The sequence below is a fragment of the Bactrocera dorsalis genome, chromosome 1 (genome assembly GCF_023373825.1).
Source record: "Bactrocera dorsalis isolate Fly_Bdor chromosome 1, ASM2337382v1, whole genome shotgun sequence".
NCBI lineage: Eukaryota > Metazoa > Arthropoda > Insecta > Diptera > Tephritidae > Bactrocera > Bactrocera dorsalis.
The window spans coordinates 50,919,188-50,940,881 of record NC_064303.1 but is presented as its reverse complement, the minus strand read 5'-3'; the positions used below and the strand labels follow the sequence as shown (position 1 = coordinate 50,940,881).

The window sequence follows — 21,694 nt, the reverse complement described above, 5'->3', positions numbered from 1 at the left end:
CCTTTAACTGTAAGGGTTCTAGCAGCTTTGAACTTCTTTGGACACGGATCATATCAGAAATGTGTAGGTAACAATGTCAACTTGCTCATGAGTCAGTCATCCCTTTCGAGAAGTGTGCGAGCTGTAGCAAAACTTACTGTGAAGGTGAAGGGAGGAGAAATAAAGTTTCCCAGTTCAATAGAGGAAGAAACTTTTATAAAAACGGGGCAAGTATTATTGTAATACAAATAATAATATGCTAATTTATTTGAAATATATTCCAGATTTTTTAGAAAATTTGGAATAAAAAGCACCATAGGAGCAATTGACTGCACGCATATTGCTATCATTGCTCCACCATCAAATAATGTCGAACGTCCTCTTAATTTATATTTAAATAGAAAAGGATTCTACAGTATCAATGTTGAAGTAGTAAGTTTTGTTTTTGCATGCACATACATATATGCCAAAGCAATTTTTGAATGCATTGTTTTTTAGGTTTGCGATCACCGATTATGTTTTACATTTGTAAATGCTAAATTTCCGGGTGCAACACATGACTCTGGAATTTGGGCAATTTCTGACCTACGAGAACATCTCATTCGTCAGCATACTACTACGTCTGAGCAACAACGGAGAGAATCTTGGCTTCTTGGCGATCAAGGTTATCCTCTAGAACCGTGGCTTTTAACACCAGTGGGAACACCTAATACCATAAAGAGCAAAAATACAACAAATTACATGGTTCTGCAAGAAACTGCATAGAGTGAGCATTTGGTGTTTTAAAATCTCGCTTCAGATGTTTGTTGAAGCACCGAGTTCTACATTATTCACACGAAACTTCCGCTTTGTTTGTTAGTACTTGCGTTATATTGCATAATATAATGACGAAAGCAGGCATTACGTTCAACGAAATAGATGACGGGGTTGCAGAAGACTTTGATTCTCCAATTAATGATTATAACTCTTCACAGTACATGCGCGAAGGTGAAAGAACAAGATCAAGATATATATCAACTCTTTAGTTATATATATACAGAAGCCAATCCATATACTTATGTACATATATAAATGTTCTCACAATTCGACTTTCGAAATACACTACTTACTTCCATTATTTATTTATCCTTTTTGTTAAAAGAAAACAAATTGATATTTGCATTCCATTTTTTTTATTCTATTATAAAACAAAAAACCAAACTTATTAAATTCAATAAATATTAATTAAATAAAAATATTAAACATACGTTACTTCAATTTTAATTAAACTTTAGATATTATTTTACATTATTAGAAAACGATTTAATTAGTTCTGTTATAGAACTCGTTAAGCCTTGAATGGCCTGCATCATTTCACGACGCTCCCGTCGCCTCTCTTCCTCAGCAGCATTCCTTTTTGATATATCAGCTATCAATTCGTGCCTTTCGTGATAGCACCGAAGTTAAAGCATCCTTAAAAGAAAAAAACGTAATAAGAAGTTGCAAAAAAAAGTATATATTTTGTAATTATATCATAATGAAAACTTACCTGGTTTTCCAAGCTAAGATGCGTAGGTGGTGTCGATGGACTTGCTGGATGGTGTTCGGGATTTGGGGTTGCATCTACCTGACTGCATATCTGTAGAGGACTACCCATGGGTGAAGAAATTGCGCATTCATCAGTTTGCTCAATTGGCGTTAAACCTAGGCTTTGTACATTTTGTACCCCATCTACAGCAGCCGAACCGAATGTAGACAAAGCCATTTCTTCAAAGATCGTCATCGATTTGGAACTTGGACCTCCACCTGTGAGCCTTTGGTTCATTTTCAACCGCCTTGCACGAGTGCGCAGTTGGCTTTTCCAAACGCCTAACGTCTACAAATTAACACAATATAATAAATAAACGAAACATAAACTAAAATGTTACCTCTTTCCATTTTGCAGCACTTCGTGTTGGTCCTCTGCACGAATTAAGCTCATCTGCCAGCTGCTGCCACAACTCCTTCATCTGTTGATGCGTTTTTGGGCAATTTTTCCCCGTACCCATTTCTGGGTGTGCTTGGCAAAACGAAACATATGCCTCCAGTTGCTCGTGCGTAGCTCTATCGTGTTTGGGTTTACTACCAAACAAAAGTTAAATTATAAATTTTGTTAATAATTAAAATTTGAAAACTTACATTGCAGAACAGTCCATTTTAACGAATAATTTGAATAGAAATCAGCTGTTTTCTATTTACATTATTTTGTTCACCATACCTGTAGGGAAAGCTTTACGAATTGAAGCTTTTACTTTTAACAAGATTGCCACATAATACCAAAATATATCTCGCTTGATAAATATTTGAGTTAATTCTCAATATTTTATTAATTTGTCAAAAGCACAGAATAGGGGTGTTAGTGTATATAAAATTGAAAAATATAAGTGCAAAATTAATTTTATATATCGAAAATATTCCCAATTTTAAACTTTAAACGCGAATAACTCGGAAACTATAAGCCTGCTGCGGCTATAACCATATACATATATTCGTGATAAGGAGAATCTCCTCTATCCGACCATACCCTTTTTATTCCCGAAATCCTGGGACGGTATACTAAAGCCGACCCGAATATTCGCGTAGAACTCCTTTTCGCGTAAGCGGCCTTCGGCCGCGCTTCAAAAAAAAATAACCCTAGTCAGTCCAACACCAGGGTGTATCAAATTCTTTTTGCTTTGAACTCCTTTATGCGTTACCTTATCGACCTTAACGACATCATTAGTAAAAATAAATTTGCAAATTTGTCAAATAATCAGTGTTGCCATACTAACCTAACCTAACTAACATACCCTCTATGACATTGCTACTTCTTCGCGTAGAACTCCTAGGCGGCCTTCGGCCGTGCTTAAAAAAAAATAACCCTAGTCGGTCCAATACCGGGGTGTATCAGATTTTATTCGCGTAGAACTTCTTTTCGCGTTAGCGGCCTTTGGCCGCGCTTCAAAAAAAATAGCCCTAGTCTGTCCAACACCGGGGTGTATCAGATATTTTTCGCGTAGAACTCCTTTTGGGGTCAGCGGCCTTCGGCCGCGCTTCAAAAAAAATAACCCTAGTCGGTCCAATACTGGGGTGTATCAGATTTTTTTCGCGTAGAACTCCTGTTTGCGTGACCGGCCTTCGGCCGCGCTTCAAAAAACATAACCCTAGTCGGTCCAATACCGGGGTGTATCAGATTTTTTTCGCGTAGAACTCCTGTTTGCGTGACCGGCCTTCGGCCGCGCTTCAAAAAAAATAACCCTAGTCGGTCCAATACCGGGGTGTATCAGATTTTTTTCGCGTAGAACTCCTTTTTGCGTGAGCGGCCTTTGGTCGCGCTTCTAAAAAAAAGAACCCTAGTCGGTCCAACACCGGGGTGTATCAGATTTTATTCGCGTAGAACTCCTTTTCGCGTTAGCGGCCTTCGGCCGCGCTTCAAAAAAAAATAACCCTAGTCGGTCCAATACCGGGGTGTATCAGATTTTTTTCGCGTAGAACTCCTTCTTGCATTAGCGGCCTTCGGCGCGCTTCAAAAAAAGAAACCCTAGTCGGTCCAATACCGGGGTGTATCAGATTTTTTTCACGTAGAACTCGTTTTGGGGTCAGCGGCCTTCGGCCGCGCTTCAAAAAAAATAACCCTAGTCGATCCAACAACAGGCTGTATCAAATTCTTTTTGCGTAGAACTCCTTTTTGCGTGGGCGGCCTTCGGCCGCGCTTCAAAAAAAAAATAACCCTAGTCTGTCCAACACCGGGTTGTATCAGATTTTTTTCGCGTAGAACTCCTGTTTGCGTGACCGGCCTTCGGCCGCGCTTCGAAAAAAATAACCCTAGTCGGTCAAATACCGGGGTGGATTAGATTTTTTTCGCGTCGAACTCCTTTTTGCGTGGGGGGCCTTCGGCATTTCCGTAATTTTTAATATATTTTTTTATTGTTTTTCAACGATTATGTTCCCTGTATCTAGGGTATAATATTCCCTTATATTTTTTTTGTTTTAGTTTGTAAAATTTTTTAGTATGGTAACACTGATTATTTGACAGTTTATAATTCATTTGTTATTCTAAAATAATAATAATTCCACATTAATTGAAATATATATTAAAAGCAATTTTTGCACTATAGTATATAAAATAAATGTGTGCAAATGAATAAGTGATGTGTTAGTGCAGGGATGGGCACATTTTTAGCCCGCAAAGTTAGCAAAGTGCGCACGGGGGCTAGATGAGGGGAATATCAATTTACGGAGAGAAAGGCATAACAAAATGCGAAAAGTTGCAAAAAAAATCAATTACACCCCTCCTTAACTTAATGTTCATCGCAGAGTGGTTGCGGCAATACTGACATTGTACACAATTTTAAGAGCGGAATTTACTTCATATTGGAACTGTACAGTTGTGTGAACAAAAAGAGGTAAACATAATTTGCACGTTTTAGAGATTCGCTTTAATATCTGTTTTAATTTACCTTGCATACTGGAAATTCTAATCACTGTTGGGAAAAAAATTTACATATAACATAATTTACATATATAATTTATGTTATACTTGTACCTAAAACCAATTTTATTTAATAAGAAAACAGCATATTTTAAAACTTCACAACACCTTATGGTTGTTCCTATTTTGTTCACACTATTGTACATGTGATAGATCAGTTAATGGTGGTAATGCCAGTTGTAGAAATTCATTTTAGTTACAATTGGGAAAACTTTTCTCAAATTGTGGGCTTTTACACGTACATATGCATATCTGCATATATAAAAAAAGATACTTGTGCCCATTATATTTATATATTGTGTTTAAACATATTGCAGTTCCCTTTAATGAAAATACTTATATAAATATATGATTTGTGATATTTTCAGTTTGGTTGTTTTATCAAAATATCCAAAGAATTGACGTTTTCTTCTACAATTGTTTTGTTAAATTTTAAAAATCTAAGTTGCCTCTGGAAATGTATAAAAATAATAATATGCGCTATAGAAAGGGAACACATATTTTCAAAAATGTAAGAAATCATCAAATAAAAATATATTTGCGCGGTATGGCATTATTGATTGAGAGTGGCTATGCACACAAATAGAATACAAACGCTAATGGCAGAAACACCTTCTCACTTCGCTATGAGGTGCAAGCGTTTTGTTCTCGTTTTCATTCGAACAATGTTGCCATTATTCAATACGCATATCGTCACCTGAAATGCAAAATAACGTAACAACATTTTCCGAAATCTACAGTGGCATGACTGAAACACGAAATAAAATGGAACATGAGTGAAACAAAATATTAATATTGGATAAAACTGGTTTAAATATGACCGCAGAACCAGAAAATGTTGAACATATGTAATATTATGTATGTAATTTGAAGTAGTGAAGCGTAATCAATAAGACACTCAATTTAAAATTTTTTGATGATACGTTATTTTGCATTTCAGGTGACGATATGTAGTTTTGTACACATCTAAGTTTTCAATTATAATTTTTCATAATATAAAATATCAAAACAGAAATCAAACTATTAAAATTAGTTTATATATTTGTAAATAATAGCATTCGATTCTGAGTTTGAGTTATTTTAAGAAAATTTCAATTATATTGAAGACAATTTTTATAATTACTACAGTATATCGAGCCTGGCAACCCTGCGGAAAATCTAAAGTCGTTGGAAATTCTACGATTGGCGGGTGGTAGAAAGGTTGGTGGGTAATTATTTACATTGCGCTCTCATAAGATTCATTTGGTCATATGTGTTTGAAGAAACAGTGGTTCATAAATTGAAGTTATTATTGAAATTACTTTTTATAAGGAAGTTTAAAGAAATAACCTGGTTTGAAACTTTTTGCTTCGAAAATTATATCTAAAATAACAAGTAGGTTTTCTGATTTAAATTTTGGTACAATAATGCGTGTAGCTATAGCAAATGAGATTAAACCAAACATATAATTTATTATTTCAAATAAACAAAATTAAATGCTGATATAAAGACATATTAAAAAAAAATGATTATTAGAGACAAATATTTATTATACCTTTTGTTATTTGTCTTACATTTTATAAATTTATAGTAGTTACAAAGAAATTTAAAATTGTCAGGCAATTTTATAATTATTACCCACAGTGCAACTTCCCATATACATACTCGTATGCGTGCGCTCTCATTTGTAAACATGGTGTGGTACGTTGCTCTCACTTCCCTCTTCATGTTTGCCCGCGATGATCCCCACACCTGGCCCTCAAAATGTGCACTCGTGCCCGCACGGCAAAATGCCACTGAGGGCTAATATGCCCATCTCAGTGTTAGTGTATATAAAATTGAAAAATATAAGTGCAAAATTAATTTTATATATCGAAAATATGGAAATAAAATATGTATTGCCAATTTTAAACTTTAAACGCGAATAACTCGGAAACTATAAGCCTGCTGCGGCTATAACCATATACATATATTTGTGATCAGGAGAATCTCCTCTATCCGACCATACCCTTTTTATTCCCGAAATCCTGGGACGGTATACTAAAGCCGACCCGAATTTGCAAACCTAGTAGCTAATGGAGGATACAAACCTGAGCAAGTATTTAATGCAGACGAAGCTGCACTGTTTTGGAAGAGAATGCCAAACAAAACATTCATTTCTAAAAGCGAAAAGTCTGCTCCTGAACTTAAGGCCGCAAAGGATAGAGTTACACTGCTGCTATGTTCTAATGAATCTGGAGATTTTGTCATTAAGCCACTGATGCTTTACAGGTCGTTTAATCCTCGGGCTTTAAAAAATCAAAACAAAGACAACCTACCAGTGTTTTGGCGTGGTAATAAGAAAGCGTGGGTTACAAGCGCTATTTTTTGTGACTGGTTCCGAAATTGTTTTGTTTCTGAAGTTGAAACTTATTTAAAAAAATACAGAATTCAGACTTTAAAGCGCTCCTAGTTTTGGACAATGCACCAGATCATCCTCGCGAACTCGAAACTATGCATCCAACTATGAAAGTGACATTTTTATCTCCCAACACGACGGCTTTTCTTCAACCTATGGACCAAGGAATAATCCAGGCCTTTTAGCTCTATTACAGTAGACGAACCTTCAAAATCATATTGGATAATATGGAAAGTAATCCTGTTATGAACGTTATGGAATGCTGGAAGAAATTTGACATAGCAAAATGCATCGTAAATATAAAAGAATCAATGGAAGAACTGAAGCCACACACATTGAATTCATGCTGGAAAAAACTGTGGCCTGCTCTGACTGCAGAAAATGACGAAAAATCTGTGCAAGCTCAAATTTTGACGGCAAACATAGCCGAAATCGCGAATGGAATAGGACGAGATGGGTTCGGACAGGTAGAATCAAGTGACGTTCAGGAATTGCTTGAATCGCAAGATGAACCTATTGAAGAAGAGGCTTCAACAAGCACTGGAAACGTGACATTCAATATGAAAAATCTTAGTGAAGGTTTAAGAATGGCAAATGAGCTCTGCGATTTCTTTATTAACATTGATCCGTCTATGGAACGAAGTCTAAATTTTAAGAGACAATTTGCTAAAGCGACTGCTGTGTATCAGTCTGAATAGAAGGAGCTTTTGAAAACTGATAAGCAAGAAAAAATTACAAAATTCTTCAAACCATTGCCTAAGCCTTAAGATAATTAATTAAAATGTTCAAAAACTTCAATTAAATCATTTTTTTATATACCTATTTGTTTTTTTTTTGTCACCTAGGAACATATCCCCTATAATCCCATATAAATTACCATCTCGTATTCACGGTTTCTGTATTCGCGGCATGTTTATGGAACATAAACCCGGCGAATAAAGAGCTTTTACTGTATACATAGCGTACCAAACTGTTTTTCGATTTCCCGGAAATTAACCGTAAGTTGAAACAGTTTGGCGGCAACCTTTTCCTTAAAATGCTAACCCGACTTGAATACAGTTTTCATGGAAATGAACTGTACCTGTTACCAACATACATATGTATATGAAAATAAAATTTTTTAAATAAGAAGTGGAGTCGATACAACCCACTTTGAGCCGCTTCAAGGGGCTAAGGACTATGACTGCAATTACGAAGGGGGGATATGCCGATGCCTCTGATACGTTTCCTTTCCGTTTTTTTGTTTCCGAACTGCTTCTTTTGTGTTGTTGTCGATGTTGGTTTCGTTTCCTGTTGTTTTTATATATGTACTCGCTGACCCGGCAAACTTCGTTCTGCCCAAAATAGATTTTTCATTTCAAAAATTACACTGGTATTGGTTTTAATAGAATATGAACGATTTTTCCTAATTTCATTGTGTATACTTTAACAAAATTTTTACAAATCTTTCTTTTGTAAACATTGAACGGGCAGATTTTCGATATGATCCAAACATTCAATATATCGCATCTGTTCAAATCGGTCAGATGTCAGTAGTTTGTCAATATTGCAATGCAGTAAAATTTAAAAATGAACCGCCAGGGTTATGTTGCGCCGGGGGAAAGACGTTGCATTCCATGTATAATACCGAGGCATCTCCGAGTAAAGCAATGTTCTCGCAAACGGATCACTGGCGCAAGTTGCAAAGAAACTTGTTAAAGTGGTTGCTGGTGGTATTTCCGTTCGCTGTACTATGTTCTCTGCGTTGAAATAAACTCGCTGGCCATTCTCCAAATGAGCTGACAGATGCACAACAGTAGGATGGCGTTCATGAATTGCAAATGAAAATATTCTCCAGATTGCTTCATTGCAGTTCACATATCTGCCCATTTGAAATTTGCTAATTTCATCTCGTTCAACGCCAATGACCGCCATATCGCTTCCTTTGGTGACATATCTGCAAACATACTTAATTGATTTTATTGAACTGATATACTCAACATTTATATGTGTTTTGAATGCCTTAGACAAAATTGGCGAATATGGAACGATCCATGTGTTATCAACCACGAAATTCTTTCCTTTCAATTGAGTGATGAATGTTCTGCCATTGTCAGCGGGTGAGCGACGCCGATAGAGAGGGTATCCATCGTTTCCAGTTTGAGTTTCCGAAATAAAAGCACGTGGATAGCGTTTTTTGCATTTACTGTCCGACATACAAACCGAAGATGGATCGTGTTCTCCGCATGGCCCATGAACCATATTGGCCATCACCACTTCGTGCAACTCTGGATCTATTTCAACATCAGGAATTTCGGCGGAAATGATGTCATCAATTTGGTCAGGTGTAATTTTCTCCACCATCCAAAGAAGAATGTGTGCGTGGGGCAAACCTCTCTTCTGCCACTCCAATGAGTACATTCAGCATCGAACAGTGCCATATACACGTTGTTTCGTAATAAAGTCCATCAAAGATCTGAGTTTTTGTTTAAACACGCGTGCTGTAACGTCGTAACGTGGTGATTGACCGGGATGCAATAAATTCGTAATGTCTGACCATTTTGGATTGCAAGTAAATGTAACAAACAAATTCGGCCGTCCATAATTGCGCACGTAAGTCATCGCATCCTGGGAGTACTCATGCATGTGTCTAGGACTGCCAATGTATGTCGATGGTAAAATATAGAGTCGACCAATATCTGTAATATCCGCGTCACCATTCATTGCATCTCTTAAATGAATATACTCTTCAAATCGCAACTTCGACTGATTGTATTGCATGTAATTAAGTCGTTCTGTCTCAACTTTAACATACATGTCAACTGCATACTGTTGAAATAACCGTCCATATCTCAGTAAATGGTTGTCATAGGTTTGGCGAATCATCATTCGATATGCGTAAAACTTCACTGAACTGACTTCTTTATTTGTCTCGACACCTAAAAGCTTAAATTACCCATATAAAGTAGCAAACAAAAATTTTTTTTACTAACCATTCACCGGATTTATCATCTTATATCCTAAGTGATATCCGTCTTCTCTACGGCAGAACATGAGCCGATATTGCATTGCGTCGTAAGACCGATGTGTCTCACTTATCCGTTTTAGTACGTTTTGATTTCTACGTTTGATAACAATATCACGCGACTGCAAATTTTCTCCAACAACAACAACTGATATTTCGCTAACTGTAGGTGCATTATATTGTCTTTCATGTGACCCTGTTGGTCTTTTGCCCGCTTGTATGATTATACTATGATCATCTGTTGGCATACGTTCCAACGAAATCGTAAACAGTTTAATGAGGCCATTGTGTTCGTGTAAAATTTGCTGCAATTGTTCGATTATTTCTCTTTTCGTTGTATTGAAGATAGCACAACGCCGATTTACTTCATCATGTGAATCTCCCAGAAAGTAAATTTGGAGATATTTGTGTTCTTGATCTGGATGCGGCAACCGCGATCCAGCGAGATGAAACATTTGCCCATGAACGTGTATAATTGGAGGAAAGCTCTGTAGTTTCTGTCGAATATTGTTTGGCAAAAATACCTTAAACGTTGGATTGTAGTTTTGTTCATTTACAATTTGCTTTAAGAAATGGCTCGAGTGAGGAGATTCACCGTAAAGCAGCTGGAACAATGGCTGTGGTGGTGGAAGCAATTCTGGCAACGGTTCATTTTTAAATTTGTCTGCATTGAAATATTGACAAACTACTGACATCTGACCGATTTGAACAGATGCGCTATATTGAATGTTTGGATCATATCGAAAACCTGCCCGTTCAAAGTTCACAAAAGAAAGATGTTGCCGCTGTTGTCGTCGAATAATCGCATGCTGTGATCTTACTTCATCACTTTGGCGAGCACGAACTTCCTTTCTTCTCGATCGTTGTTGCTGATTGTGAACTTCCCTTCTTCTCAATCGTTCTTGCTGATTGTATGTATGGTTGACATCTTCTAACTGGTGCGTGCTAATCTCCAGCAGTCTATTTCGTGGTGATACCCTCTCAATAACACTTTCTCTTTGACGTGCTCTGCTATTTCGTGTTCTCCTTGCGGCCTGGGAACTCCGAGAAGTGTTACCATACGTACTGATTCTTGACATCGTAACAAATATCTAATTGGAAATGATCATTCATTTGCATAAAGTTCATATAAGGTTTTACGGACCAATAACTTACCTTTGAAAACTCCAAAAATGAATGAATTAAACTAAGGAAGCAGATCAATTGAATGATAAATTCCAATGTACATAAATCGGTATTCGCCAACACGCTAAATCACTTTCACTAAATAACTCACTTTTTAAAACAAAATATATCAATATATCAGTAAAGCAAGGCGCATTTTTATTGCCCTCTAAATTTTGCGTGTTCGATTGCAAAGCAAAATTGACGTTTAATTTAATTTGTGTCTGTTTCATAAAACTGCCATTTCCATAAACCAAAAATAGCACGTAACACAACCAAAATTACCGTATAACCGCTGCAGCAAGAACAACCAAAATGTCGTGCTAGGTGGAAAATGAGATAAATATATGGTGGATTAACAACCAAAATAATTAAAGATTGTAAGGGAGGTACCACGTCCCCTTTTTCGATAACGCCAAGCTTTATGGGTGAAAATGGTGTTGTTTCCTATAGCTCTATACCAATTTTCATGTTCCTACCTTAAACACTTTTGAAGATATTCACCTTGAAAAGTTCAGTTTGTATGGGAGGTGTCACGCCCCCTTTTCCGATTATCCCTTCTTTTATGTGTAAGAAGGCTTTTGATACCATATAGGTCTATACCAATTTTCAGGTCCCTACCTTGAACCCTTCTTCCCTTCACAGATATTCTGCTTAAAAAATTTAGTTTGTATGGGAGGTACCACGCCCCCTTATTCGATAGCCCCCGGTTTTATAGATGAGAGTGGTGTTGTTATCCTGTAGCTCTGTACCAATTTTCATGTTCCTACCTTAAACACTTTTGAAGATATTCGACTTGGAAAATTCAATTTGTATGGGAGGTGCCGCGCCCCTTAATATTTTATTCTGATTTTAAGACATGACCTGCGCGTGGTAATAACAAACAAATCCCCCAAAGGAAGTATTTCATTTGGTTCAGCCGTTTTCGAGTTTTAGCGTTACAACTATACACCATTTCATTTTTATATATATAGATGTGTATATTTTTTATGTTATTTATTTATAATTAAATTTGCTCTTTTTGTTTAAATTAATTTTTTGTGCTCGCGCCCGATTATTGCACTATTATTAAACGCGCCCGTTTTGATATTTGAGCCACTTTTATTTTTTGCGCCCGGTGTTTGAAGGGATTTTTTTTGTGTTCTTTTAACTTTCGGATTTTGCCACACAATCTTCAATGTTTATAATATTTTTATCACTTCATTTGTGAATATATATGTATATGGGTTTTGTTGTTTTGGTAATTGCACTGTTGGCCCGTTTTTAAAGCGGTGAATTAGTTATACTTTTACTGCAACTGCACTTTATGCTTCACATACATATGTCCGTGTGTACTATATATAATGTTTTCCCTTTTTGTGGTTACCGCAATATAATTCAACTCGCACGTTAGGACTTCTTAAATTTTTTTCCAATAGTGCCTTTCTTTAAGGCTCGAAGGACCTTGAATATTACACCCTTGCACTTACCACTTGATTTGCAACTTCCACCTTATTTGGGATAGTATCATTCTTTGCGTTAAAATTTATTTCAAAAAAGGCTAATCACGACAAATGTTGTATCAATTAATTAAGAATATATGTACATCGGTTTTATATAGAATATCCACTAATAAAGAATACTAGTAATAATCCCCGATAATCGGGGGTCTCCGTTATTTAAAATGAAAAAAGTAAACAATTTTTTTTTTTATAAAAACTCAATTTATTCAAGTATTTCATGAAAACTACATTCGTAGTGGTTTTATTTTGGTCGTAAGGCTTAACTTTGATATCTTGAGAAGATCGTACTCGACTCAATGCGACATACAGCTGGCCATGCGTAAAAGAATCCTCCTTGAGGAAAACACCAACTCTTGCTAGAGTCTGCCCTTGAGATTTGTTTATTGTTATTGCGAATGCTACAATTATTGGAAATTGGCGACGCTTTAAAATAAAAGGAAGTGTTGATTCGCTGGGCTGTAAATTTATACGGGGCAATAAAATTTGTTTCCCTTGTGATTCACCGGTTAAAATTTCACCTCCAAACAATTACAATGTAGTGCTTTTACTATCAAGCGAGTCCCATTGACCAACCCTTCATATGTATTAAGATTGCGGATTAACATCACAACTGTTCCAATCTTAAGCCTTAACTCATGAGGAGCTACTCCACTGAAATTAAGGGAGTTTAGAAATTCTGTAGGGAATCCGACATGCTCTTGAGGATCTTCAGAAATGACAGTATCCACGCTATAACATACCCTTTCTTCACCGGGCAACATATTTACTATTTCGCTATTTATTATCGTACAGTGATCATTTTTTGGACACAAAATTGCCCGATCCTTCAAACGGTTTTGACTAGTAACACCAGACTGAGGCTGAAATACCCAATCCACTAAATTTTCATTTAGCAAAATTATCTCTTCTGGTATATTGATTTTCGACTCTAGAGAGAGCTCCCCGACCTTCTCCAACACGCAAAGGAAAACTGTTATATACGGATTCTTTAGAACGCATATTCGTTGAGAGTTTGAGATTTAAGCATAGTAATGCAGTCCCAGGAACAATGCTAGCTTCGTCCCATATTATTGCTGTAGAACATTTGATTGCTTTTCCGAGGGTGCTATCTGGCTTAATTAGAGAAACAGAAGATTCAGTCAAAGGTATTGGAAATTTAAATATATTATGTGCCGTTCTTCCGCCAGGAAGCAAAATAGAGGCAATCCCTGTCCAAGCCACGGATATCACCTTCTGTCTGAGGCTACGAATTTGGTGAATAATACTCTTATAAAAAAAAGTTTTGCCAGAGCCGCCAGGACCATCAACAAAGAATGCCTTTACGACATCGTTGCTACTGGAAATTGCATGCGTTATTTGGTCGAATATAATCTTTTGCTCATGATTAAGCTGTTTTTTTATGTTTGCGTGTATAATACTTCATCATCTATATTATAATTCTCAATTCCTGTGTCTTCAGTGGTAAGATCATCTGCAGGTAACCCGAAATCGTTTAAAGATGTGTTATGTGATTGGAAAATGTGACTAATATTTCTCAATGCTAAAAGCTCGCTGGTGTTTTCTGAATTATTTCTAAAAAAATCTTCACAAAGATGCAATTTAAATTTTCTCCAGAGCTCTATTGGTGAGGTTGGTTCTCCAAATATGCAAATCATCGCAAACATACGTCTTAGTTGCACAGGCATTTTAAAGACAGATGCTTCTTCAAGTGCAGCGGTCCACTCTGTGTCATCCGCTAGCAACTTTCTCTTTACTGCTGATTCCCAATAAGAAGAGAGATCTTCCCTGTTCACGGTTAATATATCTGAATACGACCTGGGTCCTTTTAACGAAGTAAGCAATAAACGTAAAGCAAAGAGTTCCCGATTTTTTGGATCGACCGTATACATTCTACCAATTGCATTACTCGGACGTTTTCTTCTTTGCCATGAGCGCGACACATCTTGCCAAGTATAGTACTCAGGAACTTGATAATACAACAAAGTCTTCGCAAATGGATCTATCGCATTCAATTTAAAATATGCGGTTAAAGTGGTATCGCGACATCGAGCAAGGGCATCAGAAATCGCAGCATTATCATCACGAAAGTAAGTATTTTGTAAGTCTGGAAGGTGAATGGCTAGAGCTTTTACCATGTGCGACTTTTCTTGCATTAAAAATTCCAAAAGCCTCCAACAGGCTTCAGGGGCGCTAACATATCGAGCGTCTATAAATGTAGATATTTCATCATGATTATCCACGCGATCAATTGGGTGTTCAATAATTTGAACTGTTGCGCAATCATATCCTTTGTAAATATATTTGTGGAGGTATTTAACGCTTTTTATTGATGAACATATTTGGACATTAATATGGGCACTATTTTTTGGTCAGATATTTGTTGTATGGGACTATCCATCGGTTGTCTATTTCAATTAAATTTTTATTGGCACGAACAACTATTTTATTTCCATCATTGCGGCGGCGATATTGAGGATAGCCGTTTACGTTTGAAAGCGTATTAGCATGAAAAGTTTTCGGATAGTTTTCGGAGCAAATTCCCGTATCAGTCATGCAGGGCGATGATGGATTTAGTACTCCACATGGGCCATGAATCATACATTTTGAGACTATTTCATACAACTCAGGCTCTGCCTCTTTATTAGGAATCTCAGCGCAAACAACCAGGTCAATTTCAGGAGGCTCGCGAATAACATCTTCTTCGTGAAGTGCTACTAAGATGTGGGCATGTGGTAGACCCCGTTTTTGAAACTCAATGACATTTAGGTAGTATTTCACCTTTCCAAACACATTCCTCTGGGAAATATCTTTCATAAGCTCATTGAGCTTCTGCTTAAAACCCGGGCTATCAGTTTTGGACGCATTTCCGGTCCCTGGTATCTCTCAATATTCTGAATGACTTCTGGCCATTTTGGGTTGCATGTAAAAGTTATGAAAAGCAACGATTTTCCATATTTTCTAACCATAGCCATAGCATCCTGGTAATGCATGTTCATACTTCGAGGGGAGCCAACAAAACTTGAAGGAAGTACAACTATACGACCAGGACGAAAACTTTCCATATTTGCACCACGCATTAAGTAGTCATGCAAACCAGCATATGTTTCAACACATAGCTCTTTCTGATGAGTTCACAGAAATGCCAGACTTGCTCCTTCAATTCTGACATATTGGTCAACTAAATACTGTTGCCAAAGTTTACCTGACGCATGAAGCAAGCTGAAACCTTCTCTTATCGCCATACGGTAGGCAACAAACTGCAGTTGGGCTAATTTAAATCTACATTCCGTTCGATTACCCTGTTCATGCAGAAGAGTTTCATCATATCCTGACTCGCCATAAGGAAACAAAAGCGGATATACTAATGGATCACACAACCTATGCAGCGTTGAGACAAATAATAAATTCTGCATATCAGATTTCCGTGAATATATTCGCAAATTTTGATTTCCAGGTGGTTCACCATCCTCTGTTGTGAAAACGGCCGCAATTTCTGAACAGTTAGGCAAATTATAACGTCGATCTTCTTCTTCTTCTTTACTGGCGTAGACACCGCTTACGCGATTATAGCCGAGTCAACAACAGCGCGCCAATCGTTTCTTCTCTTCGCTACGTGGCGCCAATTGGATATTCCAAGCGAGGCCAGGTCCTTCTCCACTTGGTCCTTCCACCGGAGTGGAGGTCTTCCTCTTCCTCTGCTTCCCGCGGCGGGTACTGCGTCGAATACTTTCAGAGCTGGAGTGTTTTCATCCATCCGGACAACATGACCTAGCCAGCGTAGCCGCTGTCTTTTAATTCGCTGAACTATGTCGATGTCGTCGTATATCTCGTACAGCTCATCGTTCCATCGGATGCGGTATTCGCCGTGGCCAACGCGCAAAGGACCATAAATCTTCCGCAGAACTTTTCTCTCGAAAACTCGCAACGTCGACTCATCGGTTGTTGTCATCGTCCAAGCCTCTGCACCATATAGCAGGACGGGAATTATGAGCGCCTTATAGAGTTTGGTTTTTGTTCGTCGAGAGAGGACTTTACTTTTCAATTGCCTACTCAGTCCGAAGTAGCACCTGTTGGCAAGAGTAATCCTGCGTTGGATTTCTAGGCTGACATTGTTGGTGGTGTTAATGCTGGTTCCTAAATAGACGAAATTATCTACAACTTCAAAGTTATGACTGTCAACAGTGACGTGAGTGCCAAGTCGCGAGTGCGACGACTGTTTGTTTGATGACAGGAGATATTTCGTCTTGCCCTCGTTCACTGCCAGACCCATTTGCGTTGCTTCCTTGTTCAGTCTGGAGAAAGCAGAACTAACGGCGCGGGTGTTGAGACCGATGATATCAATATCATCGGCATACACAGCAGCTGTACACTCTTATAAAAGATTGTACCTGCTCGGTTCAGTTCTGCAGCTCTAATAATTTTCTCCAGCAGCAGATTGAAAAAGTCGCACGATAGGGAGTTGCCTTGTCTGAAACCTCGTTTGGTATCGAACGGCTCGGAGAGGTCCTTCCCGATCCTGACGGAGCTTTTGGTCCCGCTCAACGTCAGTTTACACAGCCGTATTAGTTTTGCGGGGATACCAAATTCAGACATTGCGGCATAAAGGCAGCTCCTTTTCGTGCTATCGAAAGCAGCTTTGAAATCGACGAATAGGTGGTGAGTGTCGATTCTCCTTTCACGGGTCTTTTCCAAGATTTGGCGCATGGTGAATATCTGGTCGGTTGTTGATTTTCCAGGTCTGAAGCCACACTGATAAGGTCCAATCAGTTTGTTGACGGTGGGCTTTAATCTTTCACACAATACGCTCGATAGAACCTTATACGCGATGTTGAGGAGGCTAATCCCACGGTAGTTGGCGCAGATTGTGGGGTCTCCTTTTTTATGGATTGGGCATAGCACACTTAAATTCCAATCGTTGGGCATGCTCTCATCCGACCATATTTTGCAAAGAAGCTGATGCATGCTCCTTATCAGTTCTTCGCCGCCGTGTTTGAATAGCTCGGCCGGCAATCCGTCTGCCCCTGCCGCTTTGTTGTTCTTCAGGCGGGCAACTGCTATTCGAACTTCGTCATGGTCGGGCAATGGAACGTCTGCTCCATCGTCATCGATTGGGGTATCGGGTTCGCCTTCTCCTGGTGCTATGTGTTCACTGCCATTCAGAAGGCTGGAGAAGTGTTCCCTCCATAATCTAAGTATGCTCTGGGCATCGGTGGCTAGATCACCTTTGGGGGTTCTACAGGAGTATGCTCCGGTCTTGAAACCTTCTGTAAGTCGCCGCATTTTTTCGTAGAATTTTCGAGCATTACCCCTGTCGGCCAGCTTATCAAGCTGTTCGTACTCACGCATTTCGGCCTCTTTCTTCTTCTGTCTGCAAATGCGTCTCGCTTCCCTCTTCAACTCTCGGTATCTATCCCATCCCGCACGTGTTGTGGTCGATCGTAACGTTGCGAGATAGGCAGCCTGTTTTCTTCCCGCTGCGACACGGCACTCCTCATCGTACCAGCTGTTCTTTTGCACTTTCCGAAAACCAATGGTTTCGGTTGCAGCTGTACGTAAGGAGTTTGGAATGCCGTCCCACAGTTCCCTTATACCGAGTTGTTGACGAGTGCTCTCAGAGAGCAGGAGTGCAAGCCGAGTAGAAAACCGTTCGGCTGTCTGTTGTGATTGCAGCTTCTCGACGTCGAACCTTCCTTGTGTTTGTTGGCGTGCGTTTCTTGCTGCACACAGGCGGGTGCGAATCTTGGCTGCAACAAGATAGTGGTCCGAGTCGATGTTAGGACCTCGGAGCGCACGCACATCTAAAACACTGGAGACGTGTCTTCCGTCTATCACAACATGATCGATCTGGTTGGTAGTTTTTCGATCCGGAGACAGCCAGGTAGCTTGATGTATCTTCTTATGCTGGAATCTAGTACTACAGGTAACCATATTTCGGGCCCCGGCGAAGTCGATCAGCCTCAACCCATTTGGGGATGTTTCCTCGTGGAGGCTGAATTTACCGACCGTAGTGCCAAAGATACCTTCTTTGCCCATCCTGGCGTTGAAGTCGCCAAGCACGATTTTGACATCGTGGCGGGGGCATCTCTCATAAGTGCGCTCCAAGCACTCATAAAAAGCATCTTTAGTCACATCGGCCTTCTCTTCCGTCGGGGCGTGGGCGCAAATCAGCGATATGTTGAAGAACCTCGCTTTGATGCGGATTGTGGCTAGACGTTCATTCTCCGGAGTGAATGATAGTACTCGGCGACGGCAGCGGCACCTTCCCAATTAAGGGACCGGACATTCCAGGTGCATGCCCTCAAATCATAGTCCTTATTTCGTTTGCCATGGTCGTCATCAAAAGGGGGGTCTCTCATCCGAGGCTGTGTTTGGTTTTTCATTGGGGGTGTTTTTTTACGTGGCGGGACCCAAACCCAGCGCACAACCCTATGCAGGGGATGTTTCGCCTTCTCACGTTAGCTCGCCCTCAAACGGATGTTCTTAGGCTACCCAGAGGATACTTGGTCAAAGACCGGAAGTCGTGAGCTGCTTGAGTCATATGTAAAAGAATCGTTTCTGGCCACTCCCAAGTGAATGGCGATCAGAGAACTTTGCTCACTTGCGTGAACTTCTACACATGACTCCATCCTCCCGGCTGTGGCTTTAGATCTGGAAAATCAACAACCGACCAGATATTCACCATGCGCCAAATCTTGGAAAAGACCCGTGAAAGGAGAATCGACACAGACCACCTCTTCGTCGATTTCAAAGCTGCTTTCGACAGCACGAAAAGGAGCTGCCTCTATGGCGCGATGTCTGAATTTGGTATCCCCGCAAAACTGATACGGCTGTGTAAACTGACGTTGAGCAGCACAAAAAGCTCCGTCAGGATCGGGAAGGACCTCTCCGAGCCTTTCGATACCGAACAAGGTTTCAGACAAGGCGACTCCCTATCTTGCGACTTCTTCAATCTGCTGCTGCAGAAAATTATTCGAGCTGCAGAACTTAATCGAGCAGGTACAATCTTTTATAAGAGTGTACAGCTGCTGGCGTATGTCGATGATATTGATATCATCGGGCTCAACACCCGCGCCGTTAGTTCTGCTTTCTCCAGACTGAACAAGGAAGCAACGCAAATGGGTCTGGCAGTGAACGAGGGCAAGACGAAATATCTCCTGTCATCAAACAAACAGTCGTCGCACTCGCGACTTGGCACTCACGTCACTGTTGACAGTCATAACTTTGAAGTTGTAGATAATTTCGTCTATTTAGGAACCAGCGTAAACACCACCAACAATGTCAGCCTGGAAATCCAACGCAGGATTACTCTTGCTAACAGGTGCTACTTCGGACTGAGTAGGTAATTGAAAAGTAAAGTCCTCTCTCGACGAACAAAAGCCAAACTCTATAAGTCGCTCATAATTCCCGTCCTGCTATATGGTGCAGAGGCTTGAACGATGACAACAACCGATGAATCGACGTTGCGAGTTTTCGAGAGAAAAATTCTGCGAAAGATTTATGGTCCTTTGCGCGTTGGCCACGGCGAATATCGCATTCGATGGAACGATGAGCTGTACGAGATATACGACGACATTGACATAGTTCAGCGAATTAAAAGATAGCGGCTGCCCTGGCTAGGTCATGTTGTCCGGATGGATGAAAAACTCCAGCTCTGAAAATATTCGACGCAGTACCCGTCGCGGGAAGCAGAGGAAGAGGAAGACCTCCTTTCCGTTGAAAGGACCAATTGGAGAAGGACCTGGCCTCGCTTGGAATATCCAATTGGCGCCACGTAGCGAAGAGAAGAAACGACTGGCGCGCTGTTGTTGACTCGGCTATAATCGCGTAAGCGGTGTCTACGCCAGTAAAAAAGAAGAAAAATTGAAGAACTTTAAACGCAAATATGTATATCAAAAGTGGTTTGATGAATTTAAAATCTATAAAATTTGTGCAAAGTTTCAGATCGTACACTTTAATTTGATGTATTATTTGTCTCTGTACGTTTTGTAGATATCTGGAAATAAGCGAATAATATATAGATATGTACATCGGATTTATATAGAGTATCGTTCACCAGCTTTGTGCTGACATGAAAAAATTTTAATCCTTCGGATTATAATATATGTATAAAAATTAGAAAAAAAGTGTTCACACGCTTAAAATGCTAGCACGCCACTGTTTTATTCACTCGGCTTAGGAATCGAAGAAAGGGTTCACAAGTAATGATAACGCGCAACTGTCTGGATCACTAAAAGTATGCGTAGCGGGACGGCGATCGAAACTGGTGATAGACGGGCTCGATAGTAGATTCGAAACTGAACTGCTGTGCAGAGGGGACGATCCCTTTTGTTGGCTTGTATCCCGCTCCGTGTAATCGAGTGTGGTGTGTATGTGATTGTGTGGGTGTGAGATGCTCTCACCTGTGGGTTGTATTGATGTGGACTGTGGTGTGGTGATGTCGAAGTGATTGTGGTGAGAGTAGCGTGTTAGCGATGTGTGTAAGTCTGGTGTGAGGCAGGCGACTAAGGTTCATTTAGCCACCATCTAACCATACTCCATAAAAAGCCTGCACGACATCAAAAAATATTGCAGTGCAATTCGAATTTCAGATATGATCCTATGTACTTGCTCGATCGTTCCATGCTTTTCTCTGAAGCCAAATTGGTGAGATGGTATTATGTTGTGGGTTTGAAGATGTGGTTTAGGGCAGAGCATAAGAAGTCTTTCAACTAGTTTCGACATGCAGGATAATAAGCTGATGGGCCTATAGGAGGATGGCTGCGTTTTGTCCTTTCAAGGCTTAGGTATCATCACTATAGTTGGCTTTTTCCATTGTTGAGGAAAGTGAGCTTGTTTTGTGATTGTATTGAAAAACATACAGATGCAGATTATAGCGCAATTTGGTAGCTCAATAATCATAATTAAGTCGTGCCCAGGAGCTTTTCTTGGTTTCAATTTCTCCATAATTATTTTTGATATCTCTTCAGGTACGAATTTCACTGGCTCAGATTCCATCAAATAGGGTACGGGTGGAAGTGTAAAGTCATTAGTTTTTGGATTTGGCTGGAAGAAATTGTTTAGATGAGCAGCGAAGATTGCTGACTTTTCTGCATCACTCCGAGCCCATTTGCCATTATTATCACATATTGGCATTCCACACTCTATTGGCGCACTTAGAGATAGTCGGTGACAGCTTTTGA

General features: G+C 39.5%; 2 protein-coding genes across 2 annotated transcripts in view; one reads left to right on the top strand and one right to left on the bottom strand.

Moving 5' to 3' along the window:
* LOC115065766 (carcinine transporter) overlaps positions 1 to 21,694 on the top strand; it is a 1,371,383-nt gene that overhangs the window by 331,502 nt on the left and 1,018,187 nt on the right. The gene's annotated exons all lie outside the window — the stretch shown is intronic.
* Positions 1,391 to 2,197, bottom strand: LOC125775569 (uncharacterized). Its single transcript, XM_049446219.1, has 2 exons — positions 1,887 to 2,197; positions 1,391 to 1,834 (listed from the first exon to the last, which is right to left on the bottom strand). Exons 1-2 carry the CDS (start codon positions 2,004 to 2,006, stop codon positions 1,433 to 1,435), a joined length of 522 nt encoding a protein of 173 aa, XP_049302176.1. The 5' UTR covers positions 2,007 to 2,197; the 3' UTR covers positions 1,391 to 1,432.

Bases quoted from the DNA above. Each gene is read 5' to 3' on its own strand.
- LOC125775569 (XM_049446219.1), bottom strand. From the start codon at position 2,006: ATGGGTACGGGGAAAAATTGCCCAAAAACGCATCAACAGATGAAGGAG. The intron at 1,835-1,886 runs GTAACATTTTAG...GTTAATTTGTAG, and splicing joins GTGCTGCAAAATGGAAAGAG to ACGTTAGGCGTTTGGAAAAG.